The 17477-nt window shown below is 45.2% G+C and overlaps 1 protein-coding gene across 1 annotated transcript; it reads left to right on the top strand.

Annotated features, from left to right (window-relative positions):
* The first annotated feature begins 5385 nt into the window (after positions 1 to 5385).
* LOC119364066 (TBC domain-containing protein C1952.17c-like) lies at positions 5386 to 9867 on the top strand. Its single transcript, XM_037629466.1, has 9 exons — positions 5386 to 5783; positions 5881 to 5973; positions 6841 to 6945; positions 7342 to 7491; positions 7690 to 7788; positions 7882 to 8010; positions 9070 to 9249; positions 9348 to 9464; positions 9546 to 9867. Exons 1-9 carry the CDS (start codon positions 5481 to 5483, stop codon positions 9708 to 9710), a joined length of 1341 nt encoding a protein of 446 aa, XP_037485363.1. The 5' UTR covers positions 5386 to 5480; the 3' UTR covers positions 9711 to 9867.
* The last annotated feature ends 7610 nt before the right edge of the window (positions 9868 to 17477 follow it).

The raw sequence follows: 17477 nt of genomic DNA, 5'->3' as shown, positions 1-17477 counted from the left end.
CAAGGCATGAAGAAGTCTCACTAGCATGAAGCATGGCAATAGGTGGGTCAACATCATGGGAGCAATCGATGTCAAGAGAGTCCACTAGTGGGACAAGAGAAGCACCATCACCTATGTTACCTTTGGAGCATCGCTCGTGTGTTGTAGGTGAGGCGTTGAAGATCGTCTCGTTGTCATCTTCATCTTGATGGAACCATGTGGGGGGTGCATCATCGTCCATCATGGCCATCGTCGTCTCCATAGGAGGTATGGACTCATCAATGGTAGGCGTGTCGTCATGTAGGAGACCTAGCACCAAAGGAGAAAACACACTAGGAGTAGAGGGTAAGTCGTTAGAAATCATAGTGGCCTCATGTGCCGTGTCAACTACCTCACTCACTAAGTGTGGTGGCTCACTCACTCCCTCAAAGATGCTCTCACTCATATGGTTGGTGGAGTCACTCAAATGGCGCTCAACCTCGCATAGGATATGTTGCATGCTCTCATGTGTGGGGCTAGTGGTGGTCACACTCATCCTCTCATAGGAAATGCTCTCAATGTCACGTATGGTGGAGCCACTCATGTCACTCATGTGGTGGTGGCTCTCCTCACATGGCACTTGGGGCATCTCGACATATGTAGGTGTCGGAGAGATGTAGGTGCAAATGTCTCCATGCTCAACTCCTATCGCCGTGGTCGAAGGGGATGGCCCTTGCTCGACCTTCTTGTCGCCGTCTTGGTGTTGGAGGCCCATATGATGTAGCACCTCGTAGCTCGTCGCCATGACCGAAGGGAATTTCCCATGCTCGGCCATCGTTTTTGAGGGACTTCCGAAGATGGAAGTGTCGCCCTCGCTCGTAGTTCATCGCCTTGGACTTGATGAAGTCGTTGTAGGCGTACTCGTGGGAAGTAGGCGAAGATGCCGTACGTCCAAAGGCGAAGATGCCTTGATAGCACTTGGCGAAGATGCCAAAGTGGTTGGTGTAGCCGTAGCGCCGTCTTGGTTGTGATCGTCTCGCGGTCTTCTTTTGTGCTCTTGAAGCTTTGACTTGGCGTGAGTAGGGCTTGTTGGGACTTGTGCATTTGCGCTTGTGGAGCATCTTCATGATGATGATGTCGTTGTCGTGCTTGAGCCCGTAGTAGATGTCGTTCGTTGTCGTCGTGCACATGATGCTTGGATGTGACTTGCCCTTCATGACGATGTTGATCACGACCGTGATGGTGGTCGCCATGTAGATGTGGATGAGGACGATTTGCACTTGCATCATGGCCGCGCTCCGAAGACTTGTGGCTTGAATGTCGCTGCCTTGAAGATGACGAAGGGGAAGAAGACTTGATCAAGGTTCTAATCTCCTCCATCCTTGCATCTTGCTCCTCTTTATGTGCGGAAAGCTTCTTGTCGATGTAGTCCTTTTTCCTTGCTTCGGAGTGACGAATGTCGATGGATATGTTCTCGATGCGCTCTCGCAATCTTGATTGTGCGCCTTGCATTTGTCGTTGTAGATCGAAGATGGACGCTTTGGTGATGTAGTTGTTCACGCCGTCGTTGTTGTCGTAGACCGGAGAGGAAATGCCTTGCTTATCCGTCACAAGACTCGAGCAAAGGTGAGTAGGAAATGAGATAAACAATACCAAGCTACCTTTTCCCAAAGTTGAGGATGTATCTTGTATCACTCAATGTGAAATGAAAGAATAGTGAAATTGGTACCGGACTTGTTCACTCACACCTACAAGTAAAGGCTTATGGTAGAGCTCGGTGAGGATAGTGGCACAAAAATTTGATGCAAAATGTTAGCAAGAGTCAATAATGTTGGAAAAGATTCACAAATTCGCAAGTGAAACAAGTAGACCAATAGCAAATGTGGTACACGGAAACACACACATGGATAGATAAATGGGGTCGTGCAACCAAGGAATGAGCACAAAATGTGGAGTCCACAGAAAACGCTCGTGTTGCACAACTCAAGAGAGACGCTAGCACGATTGCTCAATAGGCGGATACGACACTTGTGCACAACCTATAAGATGCGAAATGGATAAACTTTCTATCCCAAGTATGCTATGTATGTATGGTTCCCGGTGTTTCTCTCAAGATGATCCAAGATGATCGGATATGACAATCTTATGTGTGATGGGGTATGATGCTATGGCACTTGCTTACAAGCTTCTTTGCTCTCTTTCTTTTGCTTAAAAGCTTATTCTTTTTTTCTATGGCCAATTTTTGCACAATGCACAAACCAAGATAGCAATTGTGTATATGCAGGAACTATATTGTGACACAATGGATGATATGATACCAATATGATATGGTATGTATGCAATGGAATGGTGGATCACTAATGTGCACAAGTAACATTGCCGGCAATACTCAAATGGCTAGTCTCGATAGGCAAGTAACGGAAAATGGGTTAGGGGTTAACAATGCAATTGCAAGGGGAATATACAATGGTGTCGTCGAGGTTACCGTCCTTTGCGATGATGAGTAGCGGTGTTCTTGATGTAGATACCAAGATGATGTAGACCCGTCCCTAAGTAGCCGAAACACCTTAGAAAACGGTAAAAAACCGCAAACTCAAAATCTCAAATGACAAATGTCAAATGGTGGTAGAGGAAATGGCAATGTGGAAGTGGTGGTGGTGGTGGTTGATGAAGAAGCAATCGTCCCTAAGTAGCCGAAACACCTTAGGAGACTCACGTCACCACTCAAACAACCACAAATGCTAAATGTAGCAAAATGGGTTAGGTTGCGAAAGTCGATGGTGGTGTAGCGGATGATATGGTGGAAGGCCTAGGCAATCTTGCCAAAATGACGAAATTTTGATGGAGTCAAATGGTGTTGGAACCTAACTAGGTGGGTGGGGGATGTCAATAGCTACTCAACGAGCTAAAGAACGCGAAAATCGGACTCCGGGTGTGGAAGTTATGGGCAAAACGGTGGACTGCACGCGACTGCTGTAGGGGGGGCCGTGCGCACGGGGTCTAGGGGCCGTGGGCACGGGTCCCGTGCGCATGGTACACGTACCGAGGGCACGGGGTCACCTGGGACTCGCGGGTTTGGCGGATTTCTTCCAGATCTAGGCGGCACAAGGATGGATCTCGTGGATGGGGTGTAGCTGGGGGTATGGGGGTGGTATGGGGTGGTGGGGCAGAGGCCGAAGCGCACTGGAAGGGCCGTGCGCACGAGGTTTGACAGGCCCATGTGCACGGGGGCCCGTGTGCACGGGGTCCCGATGGCCCGTGTGGACGGGGTCCTCTAAGAGCGGACGAACTGCTGCGGATCCGTGGCAAAACTCGAATTTGAGGTCAAAAACGAAAGGTGAAAGGTAGGGAAAGATGGTAGAGGGGTGGATCTACTTGCTAAACACCGAATCCATGGACCAAATCCAACAAAATCTCATCAAACCAACAAATCACAAAAAAAATTGGGGCTATTTTTGGTGGGGATTTTCGGATTTAGGACGAAATCACACAAAACTAGGCTAGAAAACAAAGAGGGGGGCTCCAATTTCGTGATCAACCATGGCTCATGATACCATATGATGTAGATTTCTGTGGGGATTTTCGAAATTGGGCAAGAACAAGCAAAATTAGGCTAGAAAACTAAGAGGGGGGCTCCAATTTCGTGAGAAACCATGGCTCATGATACCATATGATGTAGGGTGGAACCCTATGGGGAGATCTTTCACGAATTGGAGGGGGATCCCCAAGAACAAGATGAACAAAAGAGGGAAAACAAAAGGAACACTAAAGAACAAGTCAAATCACACATCCACTAGACAATCAAACATATAAGATCCACAAGGTACATGAACAACAAAGGGAAATAAGATACATGGTAGAGTTCATCCCAAATCCTATGAAGGAGATGAGGGCTTGATGATCTAGATAGATCCTTCCCTCAAGGGGGTCTTCATCCACTAGGGATCTTCTCCAATGGAGGTCTTAAACTCCAATGGAGTGGAATCCCACAAGGGGAGGTACATGAGCTAAGCTCTAGTGTTTAGATCTAATCTTAGCTTCGTCTAAATGGAGGAGATGAAGGAGTATATATAGCCCTAGGCAAAGAGGGGAATAGGTGAGGGACGAAATGGTAAAACAAGGGCAAAGCCCGTAGCATCACACAGGGGGCCCCGTGTGCACGGGGTAAGTGGAGCCCGTGCGCACGGGGTATCCAGGGACCGGACGCAAGGGCCCGTGCGCACGGGGTCTGTGAGGCCCATGGACACGGGGGTCCTGTGGGCACGGTACACGCCCGTGCGCACGGGGTCTTCAGGACCGCCAGCCTGGGAGGCCCGTGGGCACGGGGTCGGAGGGGCCCGTGCGCACGGGGTCGACTGGGAGTTGCTGCCTTCTTCTTGGCGCTTCCTTCTCCGCTTCCAGGCTTCCGTCTTGGATGGTGTAGTTGTTCTCTTGCGCTTGGACTCCTCCGTGATGAATGTGTAGCTCCGCTCACACCTAAGTATGCACATGAGAGAGGGGTCAAGTAGTATACCATCCTCGTAGGGTACAAGTGAACACGTGTAAAGGAGATGATTCACCTTTGTATGCATGAAGTAGAAGTGGCACGTGTCACTTGCCACATGGACTCTTGACATGGTGATGTCCGTAGGATGCTCCGCGTCACTAAGTAACCTGCGATTTTTGGTTGCTCGCCCATCAATTTCTATTAAATGGGTTTCAGGCTTGTAGCAAGTGCGACCTGCGTCGTCAATCACCGGCGGGTCGACTCCAATCACAGCTGACGCTTTGCTGGTGTCACCCGGAGACGCGTCCCTATCCCTTGATTTTGTTGGACTGCAGGTTCAGTTACCATGCGAGCAAGCCTTGACCATATGGTTAGCCTGTCGGTGAGGAGCAGGACGAGTAGGATAGTCACCTCGAGTGTGTCCGTCGAGATGCAAAGGGTTGCGCCTCAGGAGACTTTGCCCTTTTTTTTCACATGCAAATCGACTGATAAATTCACCGACACATTACATCATAGTTCAATTGCCCAAAATCACAAGAGACCTTCGAATTTGTTTCTGGAGCAGCAACTAGGTTTCATTCTGCACTTGGTGCTTTAACATACAAACCCCACACGAAGATCTAACAGCCACAAACGCAAAAAAAGAGAGGCTGATCTAGCAGTTCAGAAAGCTAATGGTTTAAAAGGACTCTTTTAGTGTAATGTTTTAATGTCTCTAAATTTTCTCTAGATTCCGGTCAAATAGTGTGTAACTTTGTGTGACACTAAAACATTAAAACATCAGGTGACTTTTTTTGAGGGAAAAACATCAGGTGACTGAATGTCAGCCAAGCAACACCTTTCTTCTCATCTCAAAAGAAAAGGAAAAGGGAAAAAGAGGAAAAGAAAGCTGGAGAAGAGAAGAACACCGAGGCACCGACCGGTCCAAGTCCAACCCAGCCGTCCCCTCCGATCCGGGGTACTCCTCCCCGTTCCCAACTAACTCCTAAACCCATCGCCGCCACAGGCACCCTCTCCCCCGGCCTCAGCAGCCGCCATGGCCGACGGCGCCAACCCAAACCCGACATCCACACCCAGGCAGAAGGCAGTCCCAGACTGGCTCAACAGCCCGATCTGGTCCGCCCCTGCCCCTAGCCCGCGCCACCGCTCTCCTCCCCGCGCCCCCTCCCCTCCCCCACCTCCCCCTCCCAAGCCGCAGCACGATCCGACCCCGCCGCCCCCTCGTCAACCCGCGCGGCGCGACGGTGCAAGCTCTGACTCCGACTCCGACAGCGGCGGCGGCGACGAGGGCGCGGCCACCTCGTCTCGGACCCACCTCGTCGCCGAGTTCAAAGCGGCGGTGAGTGTTGGCCTCTCGCGGTCGAGTCACGGGACTTCGCTGTTTAGCTTTGGTTTGTAACTTGTTCGTTCGTCTGTTTGTGTTTCGGTACGTGTAGCTGGAAAGGAAGGTGGTGGATCTGGCGGAGCTGCGGAGGCTCGCGTGCCAGGGCGTGCCTGACGACCCCGCCGTGCGGCCTGTTGTCTGGAAGGTCTGGGAATTCTCCCATTTTCTTCGTATAACTTTTTCATTATGTGTTCGTGCAGTTTGCTTGGGCCTGGCCGAGTGTTTGCTCTCTCATTCACATGCTAGTGATATGACATTGCCAAGAAAGTTCAAGAGTTACATTTTTATGCCCTGATGCTTGTTGATGACCTCGTATGATCATTGTTGATTCCATATATGGCATGATGCCCCAATTGAGTCTAGGACGGGGTTGCCATGGTTGGTTCACCTAAACCAGGATAGTATCTTTTGAGCGGCATGACATGCATTAGATTTATGAAAAAAAAATAGCCTCCATGTGATTGGTCTTCAAACTTATGCATCATTTATAATGAAATACAAACATATATGCTTACTTAACCATGGACTCGCATAGTACATGAAGCGCTTTTGGAATTTACTTATATTCCATGAATAAGTCCTTGAACAATTGATTCATGAATAGAATACGATTTTGAAATATTCTAGACTAGGAGTAGTAATATTATTTCATGAATAGACTTCTCATGCCAAGTTCTCAAGTAGGGGAAAAACAATTCTCAAGCTTGTTGAGATCTCCCCAGAAGCCAAATAAACGAGTCTCGAGTTTTTTCCTTCTGTTTTGCATTTCTTTGCTGTTTTTTATGAATTTATTTCATTGCACATCATAATTTGGAACCATGCTCTAATTTTTATGTAGAGGTTCGAGAATAGCTACTGTTATAGGTTTAGATTAGAAGAAACTGTTGAACAAAAAGCAAGTGTTTGAGGTAAAATGGATATTGTGAATGCATTTTAGTCTGTTGGCGGTGTCGATATTTTTTTTCCTTTTTAATATGTTACAAATTTATTTGACTTTTTTGATAGTTAGCAGCTTCTCTTGGGGTACTTGCCAATGGATCATGCTCTGTGGGCGTACGAACTGGAAAAAAAGCGGTCCCAGTACAGTGCTTTCAAAGACGAGCTTTTGGTTAACCCTGTAAGTTTTTAATGCAAATTACACTGTAAGTTCTTTACGATCGCAGATGCATGAGTTCTTTAGTTCTTTACCATTGCAGATGCACGAGTTCTTTAGTTGTTCACCACTTACTATGTGTTTAAATAGAAGGAACAATGCTTTCCTTCCCTAGGAGGGCTAGGAGAACACCGGTGTTGGTAGCTATATATTGAAAAAAAAATCCAAATCGGTTACGGGCATGAAACACACTCCTTAAGGGCCAGTTCTTTGGGGGCTTATGACTTGCTGTGGAAATAAGCGGCCCCCTACCCAGCTTATTCTAGAAGCCCAACCTAGCCTTTAATTTACCTACTTTGTGGTGGTTCCTTTTCCCATTTTTAACCAACCTGCACAACAATATATTTTGGTTCTGGTCAGTCAGAAGTTACCCGAAGAATGGAAATGACTATTTCAAAAAGGAAGGAACATAATTCTGAAGGAACTGGATTTCTCCCAAGGGCGGAAATCGTCCAGGACGAACATCCTCTAAGCCTTGGGAAAACTAGTGTTTGGAACCAACACTTCCAGGTAATGTTTAACTGCACTTAAAATTACTGTACTTCCTGGCTGTTTGCCATACTCTGTACATTGTGTCTATTAATTCATTTTATTTGGTTTTGCAACTTGCAACTGCTTTGCTTGTGAGAGACATCCCTTTGCATTCTGCTTGTTAAATATGTCAGTGTCTTAGCTACTAAAATGTAAATGTTATCTAAATACTTTCAGGAATCTGAAACTGTAGAGCAGATTGATAGAGATGTTAAGCGTACTCATCCTGAGATGCAGTTTTTCAATGGCGGTTCTTCTGATGCCTTGTCTAATCAGGTAGGCATTTATTGTCTTCACATGATGCCAGTTCTTGCTTGTTTCTGGTACTTCTATTTAGCCTAAATCTAACATTTTATGTATTTTTTCCAGGAGTCACTGAAGCGAATACTTACCATCTTTGCAAAATTAAACCCGGGTATAAGATATGTACAAGGAATGAATGAAGTTTTGGCACCTCTCTACTATGTCTTCAAGAATGATCCAGACCAAAGTAATTCTGTAAGTTCTCTTAATGTCCCCATTTGCTTAAAAAAACTTTTTTTAGTTTTTGTGGTGATGAAACAAACTGACCATGCTAAAGATTGTGTGATTTTCCTTATAGCTTCAAATTATTAATTGTCTTAAATTTCATTTTTCTTAGTATTTATGTAATATGTACCCGTGATGATGCAACGAGTATTGGAGTTTGAATCTTTGTATCGTATAGTAAATGATGTGATGCATCTGTATATACTCACTTCATTTCACAATGTTTGGCACTTTTGGTCATGATATGCTTCCTGAACAGCTGGTATTTTCAACCAAGATATCCTTCCCAAATGTTTGGAGCTTTGCACCTTTGCATTCATCTTTTATCATCTTGCCCATAGTTGATTATGTATTCTTGTTGTTTGTTTTCTTAGACTTTTCTCCCACATCTTTGTTATGAGGGGGATTTAGACCTAACCCTTGCATTTTATTTTTTTGCCGAAACATGCACTCAAAAGTGCCATGTATTGAAAACAGTGACAGTACATCTTTATCTTCCAACAAAAATAAGAGCTAAGAAAAAATCATCTCTGATGCAGTTTGGCGGTCGATAATTTTGAACGTGTCAAAATGCATCATTCGGTTTTAGAGTATATAAATCGTACTGCAAGCTTCTAGAGGAGTATCTTGTGGAGTTTACAGATTAGGCTCAACCTAACCCATGAACTTCTGGAATTCTCTCCTTTACAGTCTGGTTAACATGATAAGCTTAGACTCCATGTTTTAGTTAATAAGGATTATTGTAGTAACTAAAGTCCGACATAGATTTGCCAACTGTTGTCTTGTAGACCCATTTCAAGGAACAAGGTTTTTCTTATGGCCTACATAGTACAACTACGCATTTCCTTCTTTGTGAGGCTATATTTCACAAGGCCACCCCGCTCCTGAATTTTCCAAAGCGAATATCTTATTGATTTATGGCTGCTAATATCAAATAGCTTTAGCCCTTGTACCATGCGTAATGCGTTGCATTATGCATCATGGAAGCTTGATGACCGTGTACATTCCATTTTTCTTTTGTATGAACAGGCTTCAGCAGAGTCAGATGCTTTTTTCTGTTTTGTTGAGGTGCTAAGTGGATTTCGAGATAACTTTTGCAAGCAGCTTGACAACAGTGTTGTTGGTATACGCTCCACAATCAGTAAACTATCCCAGCTCCTGAAAAGGCATGATGAAGAGCTCTGGCGGCATTTAGAGGTCGTAACCAAGGTATGGATCTAATGTACTTACTCATTTTTAACTGCTCAGAATTAATTATTGTTACATATACTTTAGCCTCCATTGTGACACTCCTCCATCAATTCCAGGTTAACCCACAGTTCTATGCGTTCAGATGGATCACGCTGCTATTGACACAGGAGTTTAAGTTCCGTGACTGCATCCACCTGTGGGATGCGTTATTAGGTGATCCAGAGGGGCCCCAGGTTAGAGAACTGCCATTTATATTTTCGTCCCGTGTGATACATTTCCAAGGCAATAGATTAACTCATCTTGTTTTGTTGCAGGCTACCTTGTTAAGGATCTGCTGTGCAATGCTAATTCTTGTTCGAAGACGGCTCTTGGCTGGCGACTTCACTGCAAACCTCAAGCTTCTCCAGAATTACCCACCCACAAACATTGACCACTTGTTACATATTGCTAATAAATTGCGTGGGCTAGTTCCCTGCTGAATGATTTGCTCTTTTTGTTTCCAATGTTGTTTTTATGCTAGTCTGCTGTCCAGAGATGATGCATTAAATCTGTAAATGAATATCCATACGCTCTTTTTGACCCATTGTTTATCGTGTAATGTATGCCTGTTAAAGCTTGTTGTTCTTTTAGTAGTCATACATTAGTTATAAGAACTATGAAAAGTTCTTTTGGTGCCAAAACTGTGGCATTTGAAGAACTCCAAAGATCACATAGATCCATATTATGTGGGCTGTCAAAATTTGCTGATAATTTTTGGAAATTTTGCCAGCCATGCATTTTTATCTGGACAAATAATTGCTATTTTTAGTTGTCATTGTTTTTGTATAATTGCAAGTAGGCCTCTTTTATTTTAAATTGTCTGCAGCTTAGCAAATAAGGGACATTGCAGACATCATTCTAAAACTGTAAACAGCTTCTGAAAATAAAGGACGCTAGGAATAGGATTTTTTTTTGAAAGCACGCTAGCAATAGGATTGCCAAACATATACGGTGGACAAGGGGTTTTCTAAGAAACGAAAAGGATCCTCGGAAACAGTTTTATTTTGCGGGAAATTTCAATCTATTCATTGTCAAAGAAATAATCGAACATACTCCCTCCTTCCATGTATATAGGGCCTAATGTGTTTTTCTGGGCTAACTTTGACCACATGTTAGAGCAATAATATATGACATGCAAGTTACACAAAGCACACCATCAAAATTCCCTTCAAAAAAAAGCACACCATCAAATTCGTATGTGAAAGGAGCTTGTAGTGATATAATTTTCACATTATAATTCTCATATATTATTAATCTTATCAATAGTCAAAGGCAACCTCGGAAAATGCATTAGGTCCTATATATATGGAAGGAGGCAGTATAAAGGATGAGAGACATGCTAGGAAGAACCACGCCATCCACGTCGCCCTCCACTCGCTATGAATAGTGTAGAGGCGGGCAGCGTGGGCGAGCGAAGGGAAGGGAAACGAGCCCGCGTCCACTGTGTCCCACCTCAGTCGCCTCCCCCTCCTCCCACCTCAGCCGCCTCCCCCCCTCTTGTCCGCCCCGGGTGCGGAGGCGAGCTTCCCGGTGGCGCTGACTCGAAGCGGGCACGCAGCCACTCCTCTGTCTCGTTCTCTCCCTTCCGCCGCCGCTCGTCGCAGCTCCGCCTCCCCGCCTGGCAGCGGCTAGAGAAGGGCTACTCCGCCTCCCCGCCTCACCTCCTCTTCCTCTCTTCCTGAGGGCGCCAGGAGCCTCGATATGGAGCAGGAGAGGCCAGGAGTGCAGCCTCGATCTGGAGAAGGGAGCAGCCGTCGGCCGATTTCGGCCCGCTCCGGCGACCCCGGCGGCCATCCAACACATGCTCGCCGGAGGGATCGCGTGGCGGCTCTGAGGCAGCGGCAGCGACGGCGTCCGAGTCCTCGGAGATGAGGGTCGACGACGGCAACATCCAGGAGGCCGAGTCCTCGCTCCGCGAGGGCCTCTCCCTCAACTACGAGGTATGTAATCATTGCCTCTAAGCTTCTGTTTTTCTTTTCCTTTCTGCCTAATCTTAATCTGGGAGGTTGCGCGAGTTGCTCGAGGTCTTTTTGGGTGAGATGGAATCGAAAGATTGGATATTTTTGGGGTCCAATTGAGCCTATATGTCATCCTCTGATGCGTTTTGGGGGAAGATCAGGATCTTCGCGCGGAGATCGTAGTGCCTAATTTCATTTCTCATTCCAAGGACCGGTGGTACTTTGTGTGGGAGATAGCATTGTTTTCACAAGGTTGCGGGGCCATTCTGATTTGGCCAGCTGAGTAAGAATTTAGATTAGAATGATATATTCTGCTTGGAAGAAAGATAGCCTTTCGGGGAGATGTATGATACTAAGATCTTGTGAAAATGATTCTTCATGTTTGGAGGGGATTCAACATTGGTGCTTTTTCTTTGGGGCAATTCTGAAAATTCAGAAGATGATGTACAAGTAGAACTCAAAGGATGCGAAATAACTCGAGGATAAATGTGGAAATCAATCTTGCTTTTAGATATTGTAACCGTTTGACCATGGTTTGGCCAGTGGGTGACATGGGAGAAGCTGCCGGCCGATTCCGGCCCGCTCTGGTGACCCCGGCGGCCATCCAACACCTTCCAGTGCTCTCCTATCGTTGCTCTACCATCTCCACTGCGCTCCAACATCATCCGCGGCTAACCCTGGCCGCTCGGACTGCTGGTGTGCGGCATCGCCATACTACTAATATTCACCTTGCTCAGAGCACTCGGCTCATCTACAATAAGTTCAGAAATGAATATCCTAGGCAAAGGTCCATATATATGAGTTCTGGCGTATCCATCATTGTTGGGAAGGGAAAACCATAATGCTCTTAGTTTTTTTCTGCTGGAAACATTAGTTCTTCACAAGACTCGTAACCAAAACCAGTAAAAAAATTCAGTAATTGAGTTTATACCATAATCATCAACCTGCAGTTATAACAAACGGAAATTATCATCACAATAATCAACATCACACAACCGTGTCTTATGTAACACAATGCTTGTAGCAAGCTAACTAAATTTTAAACCCTAGCCGCATCGTTGATAGTATGCATTGCCATTTCTCATAAGTATCAACATCTATGAATACCATTATGACGTTCCAATAGGTACTAATGTTTCTGTTGGGGAACGTAGTAATTTCAAAAAAATTCCTACGCACACGCAAGATCATGGTGCTGCATAGCAACGAGAGGGGAGAATGTCGTCCACGTACCCACGTAGACCGTAAGCGGAAGCGTTATGATAACGCGGTTGATATAGTCATACGTCTTCACGATTGACCGATCCTAGTACCGAACGTACGGCACCTCCGTGATCTGCACACATTCAGCTCGGTGACGTCCCACGAAACTCACGATCCAGTAGAGCTTCGAGGGAGAGTTTCGTCAGCACGACAGCGTGATGACGGTGTTGATGAAGCTACCGACGCAGGGATTCGCCTAAGCATCGCTACGATATGACCGAGGTGGATTATGGTGGAGGGAGGCACCGCACACGGCTAAAGATCAATGATCAACTTGTGTGTCCTGGGGTGCCCCCTTGCCCCTGTATATAAAGGAGGGAGGGAGGAGGAGGCCGCCCCTCATAGGGTGCGCCCAAAGTGTGGAGTCCTACTAGGACTCCCTAGTCCTAGTAGGATTCCACCTTCCACATGGAGTAAGAAAAGGGGAAGAGAGAAGGAGAAGGAAGGAAGGGGCGCCCCCCACCCCTAGTCCAATTCGGACCAGTCCATGGGGAGAGGTGCGGCCACCCTTGAGGCCTTTTCTCTCCTTTCCCGTATGACCCATTAAGGCCCAATACAAATTCCCGTAACTCTCCGGTACTCCGAAAAATACCCGAATCACTCGGAACCTTTCCGATGTCCGAATATAGCCTTCCAATATATCGATATTTACGGCTCGATCATTTCGAGACTCCTCGTCATGTCCCCGATCTCATCCGGGACTCCGAACAAACTTCGGTCATCAAATCACATAACTCATAATATAAATCGTCACCGAACGTTAAGCGTGCGGACCCTACGGGTTCAAGAACTATGTAGACATGACCGAGACACATCTCCGGTCAATAACCAATAGCGGAACCCGGATGCTCATATTGGCTCCTACATATCTCTCAACTCGGGTATTTGCTTGAAATATTAACTTCAACTCCTGAAACATCTCATATGGTCCATGACGTTCAAAACGTCTTTGAAGTCTCGATTCTAGCCGTTAAGCATGGTGCACTAAACTATCAAGTAGTCATCATATTGAGCTAGCCAAACGTTCATAACGTTTGCATCTGCTCCCGCAATAGGTCTATCACCTAGCGGTGCATCAAGGACATAATTCTTCTATGAAGCAATGAGGATAAACCTCAGATCACGGACCCAGTCCGCATCATTTCTACTATCATCTTTCAACTTAGTTTTCTCTAGGAACACATATAAAATATAGGGAAGCAGCAACGCGAGCTATTGATCTACAACATTATTTGCAAAATACTATCAGGACTAAGTTCATGATAAATTAAAGTTCAATTAATCATATTACTTAAGAACTCCCACTTAGATAGACATCCCTCTAATCATCTAAGTGATCACGTGATCCAAATCAACTAAACCATGTTCGATCATCACGTGAAATGGAGTAGTTTTCAATGCTGAACATCACTATGTTGATCATATCTACTATATGATTCACGCTCGACCTTTCGGTCTCAGTGTTCCGAGGCCATATCTGCATATGCTAGGCTTGTCAAGTTTAACCAGAGTATTTCTGCGTCTGCAAAACTGGCTTGCACCCGTTGTATGTGAACGTAGAGCTTATCACACCTGATCATCACGTGGTGTCTCAGCACGACGAACTTTGGCAATGGTGCATACTCAGGGAGAACACTTATACCTTGAAATTTAGTGAGAGATCATCTTATAAAGCTACCGCTGAACTAAGCAAAATAAGATGTCTAAAAGATAAACATCACATGCAAACAAAATATGTGACATGATATGGCCATCATCATCTTGTGCCTTTGATCTCCATCTCCAAAGCATCGTCATGATCTCCATCATCACCGGCATGACACCATGATCTCCATCATCTTGATCTATATCAATGTGTCGTCACATGGTCGTCTCGCCAACTATTGCTCTTGCAACTATTGCTATCACATAGCGATAAAGTAAAGCAATTATTTGGCGCTTGCATCTTATGCAATAAAGAGACAACCATAAGGCTTCTGCCAGTTGCCGATAACTTCAAGAAAACATGATCATCTCATACAACAACTTATATCTCATCACGTCTTGACCATATCACATCACAACAAGCCCTGCAAAAACAAGTTAGACGTCCTCTACTTTGTTGTTGCAAGTTTTACGTGGCTGCTACGGGCTTAGCAAGAACCGTTCTTACCTACGCATCAAAAACCACAATGATTTTTCGTCAAGTATGTGCTGTTTTAACCTTCAACAAGGACCGGACGTAGCCACACTCGATTCAACTAAAGTTGGAGAAACTGACACCCGCCAGCCACCTGTGTGCGAAGCACGTCGGTAGAACCAGTCTCGCGTAAGCGTATGCGTAATGTCGGTCCGGGCCGCTTCATCCAACAATACCGCCGAATCAAAGTATGACATGATGGTAAGCAGCATGACTATTATCGCCCACAACTCACTTGTGTTGTACTCGTGCATATAACATCTACGCATAAACCTGGCTCGGATGCCATTGTTGGGGAATGTAGTAATTTCAAAAAAATTCCTACGCACACGCAAGATCATGGTGATGCATAGCAACGAGAGGGGAGAGTGTCGTCCACGTACCCTCGTAGACCGTAAGCGGAAGCGTTATGACAAGACGGTTGATGTAGTCATATGTCTTCACGATTGACCGATCCTAGTACCGAACGTACGACACCTCCGTGATCTGCACACGTTCAGCTCGGTGACGTCCCACGAACTCATGATCCTGTAGAGCTTTGAGGGAGAGTTTCGTCAGCACGACGGCGTGATGACGATGTTGATGAAGCTACCGATGCAGGGCTTCGCCTAAGCACCGCTACGATATGACCGAGGTGGATTATGGTGGAGGGGGGCACCGCACACGGCTAAAGATCAATGATCAACTTGTGTGTACTAGGGTGCCCCCTTGCCCCTGTATATAAAGGAGGGAGGGAGGAGGAGGCTGCCCCTCATAGGGTGTGCCCAAAGTGTGGAGTCCTACTAGGGGGCGCCCCCTAGTCCAATTTGGACCAGTCCATGGGGAGGGTTGCGGCCACCCTTGAGGCCTTTTCTCTCCGTTCCCGTATGGCTGTTTAAGGTCCAATATGAATTCCCGTAACTCTCCGGTACTCGAAAAAATACCCGAATCACTCGGAACCTTTCCGATGTCCGAATATAACCTTCCAATATATCGATCTTTACGGCTCGATCATTTCGAGACTCCTAGTCATGTCCCCGATCTCATCCGGGACTTCGAACAAACTTCGGTCATCAAATCACATAACTCATAATATAAATCATCACCGAACGTTAAGCGTGCAGACCCTACGGGTTTGAGAACTATGTAGACATGACCGAGACACATCTCCGGTCAATAACCAATAGCGGAACCTGGATGCTCATATTGGCTCCTACATATTCTACGGAGATCTTTATCGGTCAAACCGCATAACAACATACGTTGTTCCCTTTGTCATCGGTATGTTACTTGCCCGAGATTCGATCGTCGGTATCACCATACCTAGTTCAATCTTGTTACCGGCAAGTCTCTTTACTCGTTCCGTAATGCATCATCCCGCAACTAACTCATTAGTCACATTGCTTGCAAGGCTTATAGTGATGTGCATTACCAAGAGGGCCCAGAGATACCTCTCCGACAATTGGAGTGACAAATCCTAATCTTGATCTATGCCAACTCAACAAGTACCATCGGAGACACCTGTAAAGCACCTTTATAATCACCCAGTTACGTTGTGACGTTTGGTAGAACACAAAGTGTTCCTCCGGTATTCGGGAGTTGCATAATCTCATAGTCATAGGAACATGTATAAGTCATGAAGAAAGCAATAGCAATATACTAAACGATCAAGTGCGAAGCTAACGGAATGGGTCAAGTCAATCACATCATTCTCCAATGATGTGATCCCATTAATTAAATGACAACTCATGTCTATGGCTAGGAAACTTAACCGTCTTTGATTCAACGAGCTAGTCAAGTAGAGGCATACTAGTGACACTCTGTTTGTCTATGTATTCACACATGTACTAAGTTTCTGGTAATACAATTCTAGCATGAATAATAAACATTTATCATGAATTAAGGAAATAAATAATAACTTCATTATTTCCTCTAGGGCATATTTCCTTCAGTTTCCGTTTTAAATTATCCGCAAAAAGATTCTAGTCGAAAATCAAAGAACAATCTATAAGAAGCAAAAGAGTCTTTCTTGTAAACGCATTTAAGCTCGTATGGTCATACCGAGTCGCCCTGGCTTTCACACCTCTTAGACGCTTCACTTGGGCTGCACATGTACTCACTAAGATATTAGTAGTATGGACAATTGTCTGGTCATAGTATGCTTGTAGGGCCAAAGGTATGTCAGACATAGCTCATAACACTTATGTATGGCTAAAGAAGATTGCTGAAACGTACCAATGCTTTCTGAAAATCATTTCTCTTCATGTTACTTCTATAGTCCTGTTAGAGTAAATAGTCAGGACACTTCTGTAGTTCTGTTGAAGTAAATAGTCAAAAAATCATTTCTCTTTATGTTACTTCTGTAGTTTTGTTAGAGTAAATAGTCACGATACTTTTGTAGTACTGTTGAAGTAAACAGTCAGAGATATTTACTTGTGTAGTTCTCTTTAGGCTACTTATGTAGTTCTGTCAAGAGTAGGTTCTATTAACACATCGATATAATAGCAATCATCAGTCAATGTGTGATGTTGGGGCGTTGTTTTCCTGCAACGACATACATAGCTGGGGAGACTTTTCTGCTAGGGATGTACAGGGTATGACACATGGAAAGGGTGCTTCTAATTAGTAATTCGAACTCTGGAAAACAAAAATTCTTGCATTATTATAGGAAGTGTTGCTGAATCACGACAATTTATGAGCACGTTACTAAGGGTACTGAACCACATGTTAGTAGTGATTGTGAATTGTGAAAACTTGATGATTATATCATATATAACCAAATTTTTCTAGCCCGTTTGCCATATGTTTGTTTAACCAACAGATAGTTG

The sequence above is a fragment of the Triticum dicoccoides genome, chromosome 2B, assembly GCF_002162155.2.
Source record: "Triticum dicoccoides isolate Atlit2015 ecotype Zavitan chromosome 2B, WEW_v2.0, whole genome shotgun sequence".
NCBI classification, from domain to species: domain Eukaryota; kingdom Viridiplantae; phylum Streptophyta; class Magnoliopsida; order Poales; family Poaceae; genus Triticum; species Triticum dicoccoides.
Note: the sequence above shows the minus strand (reverse complement) of the source record. Positions and strands in the feature narration are given on the sequence as shown.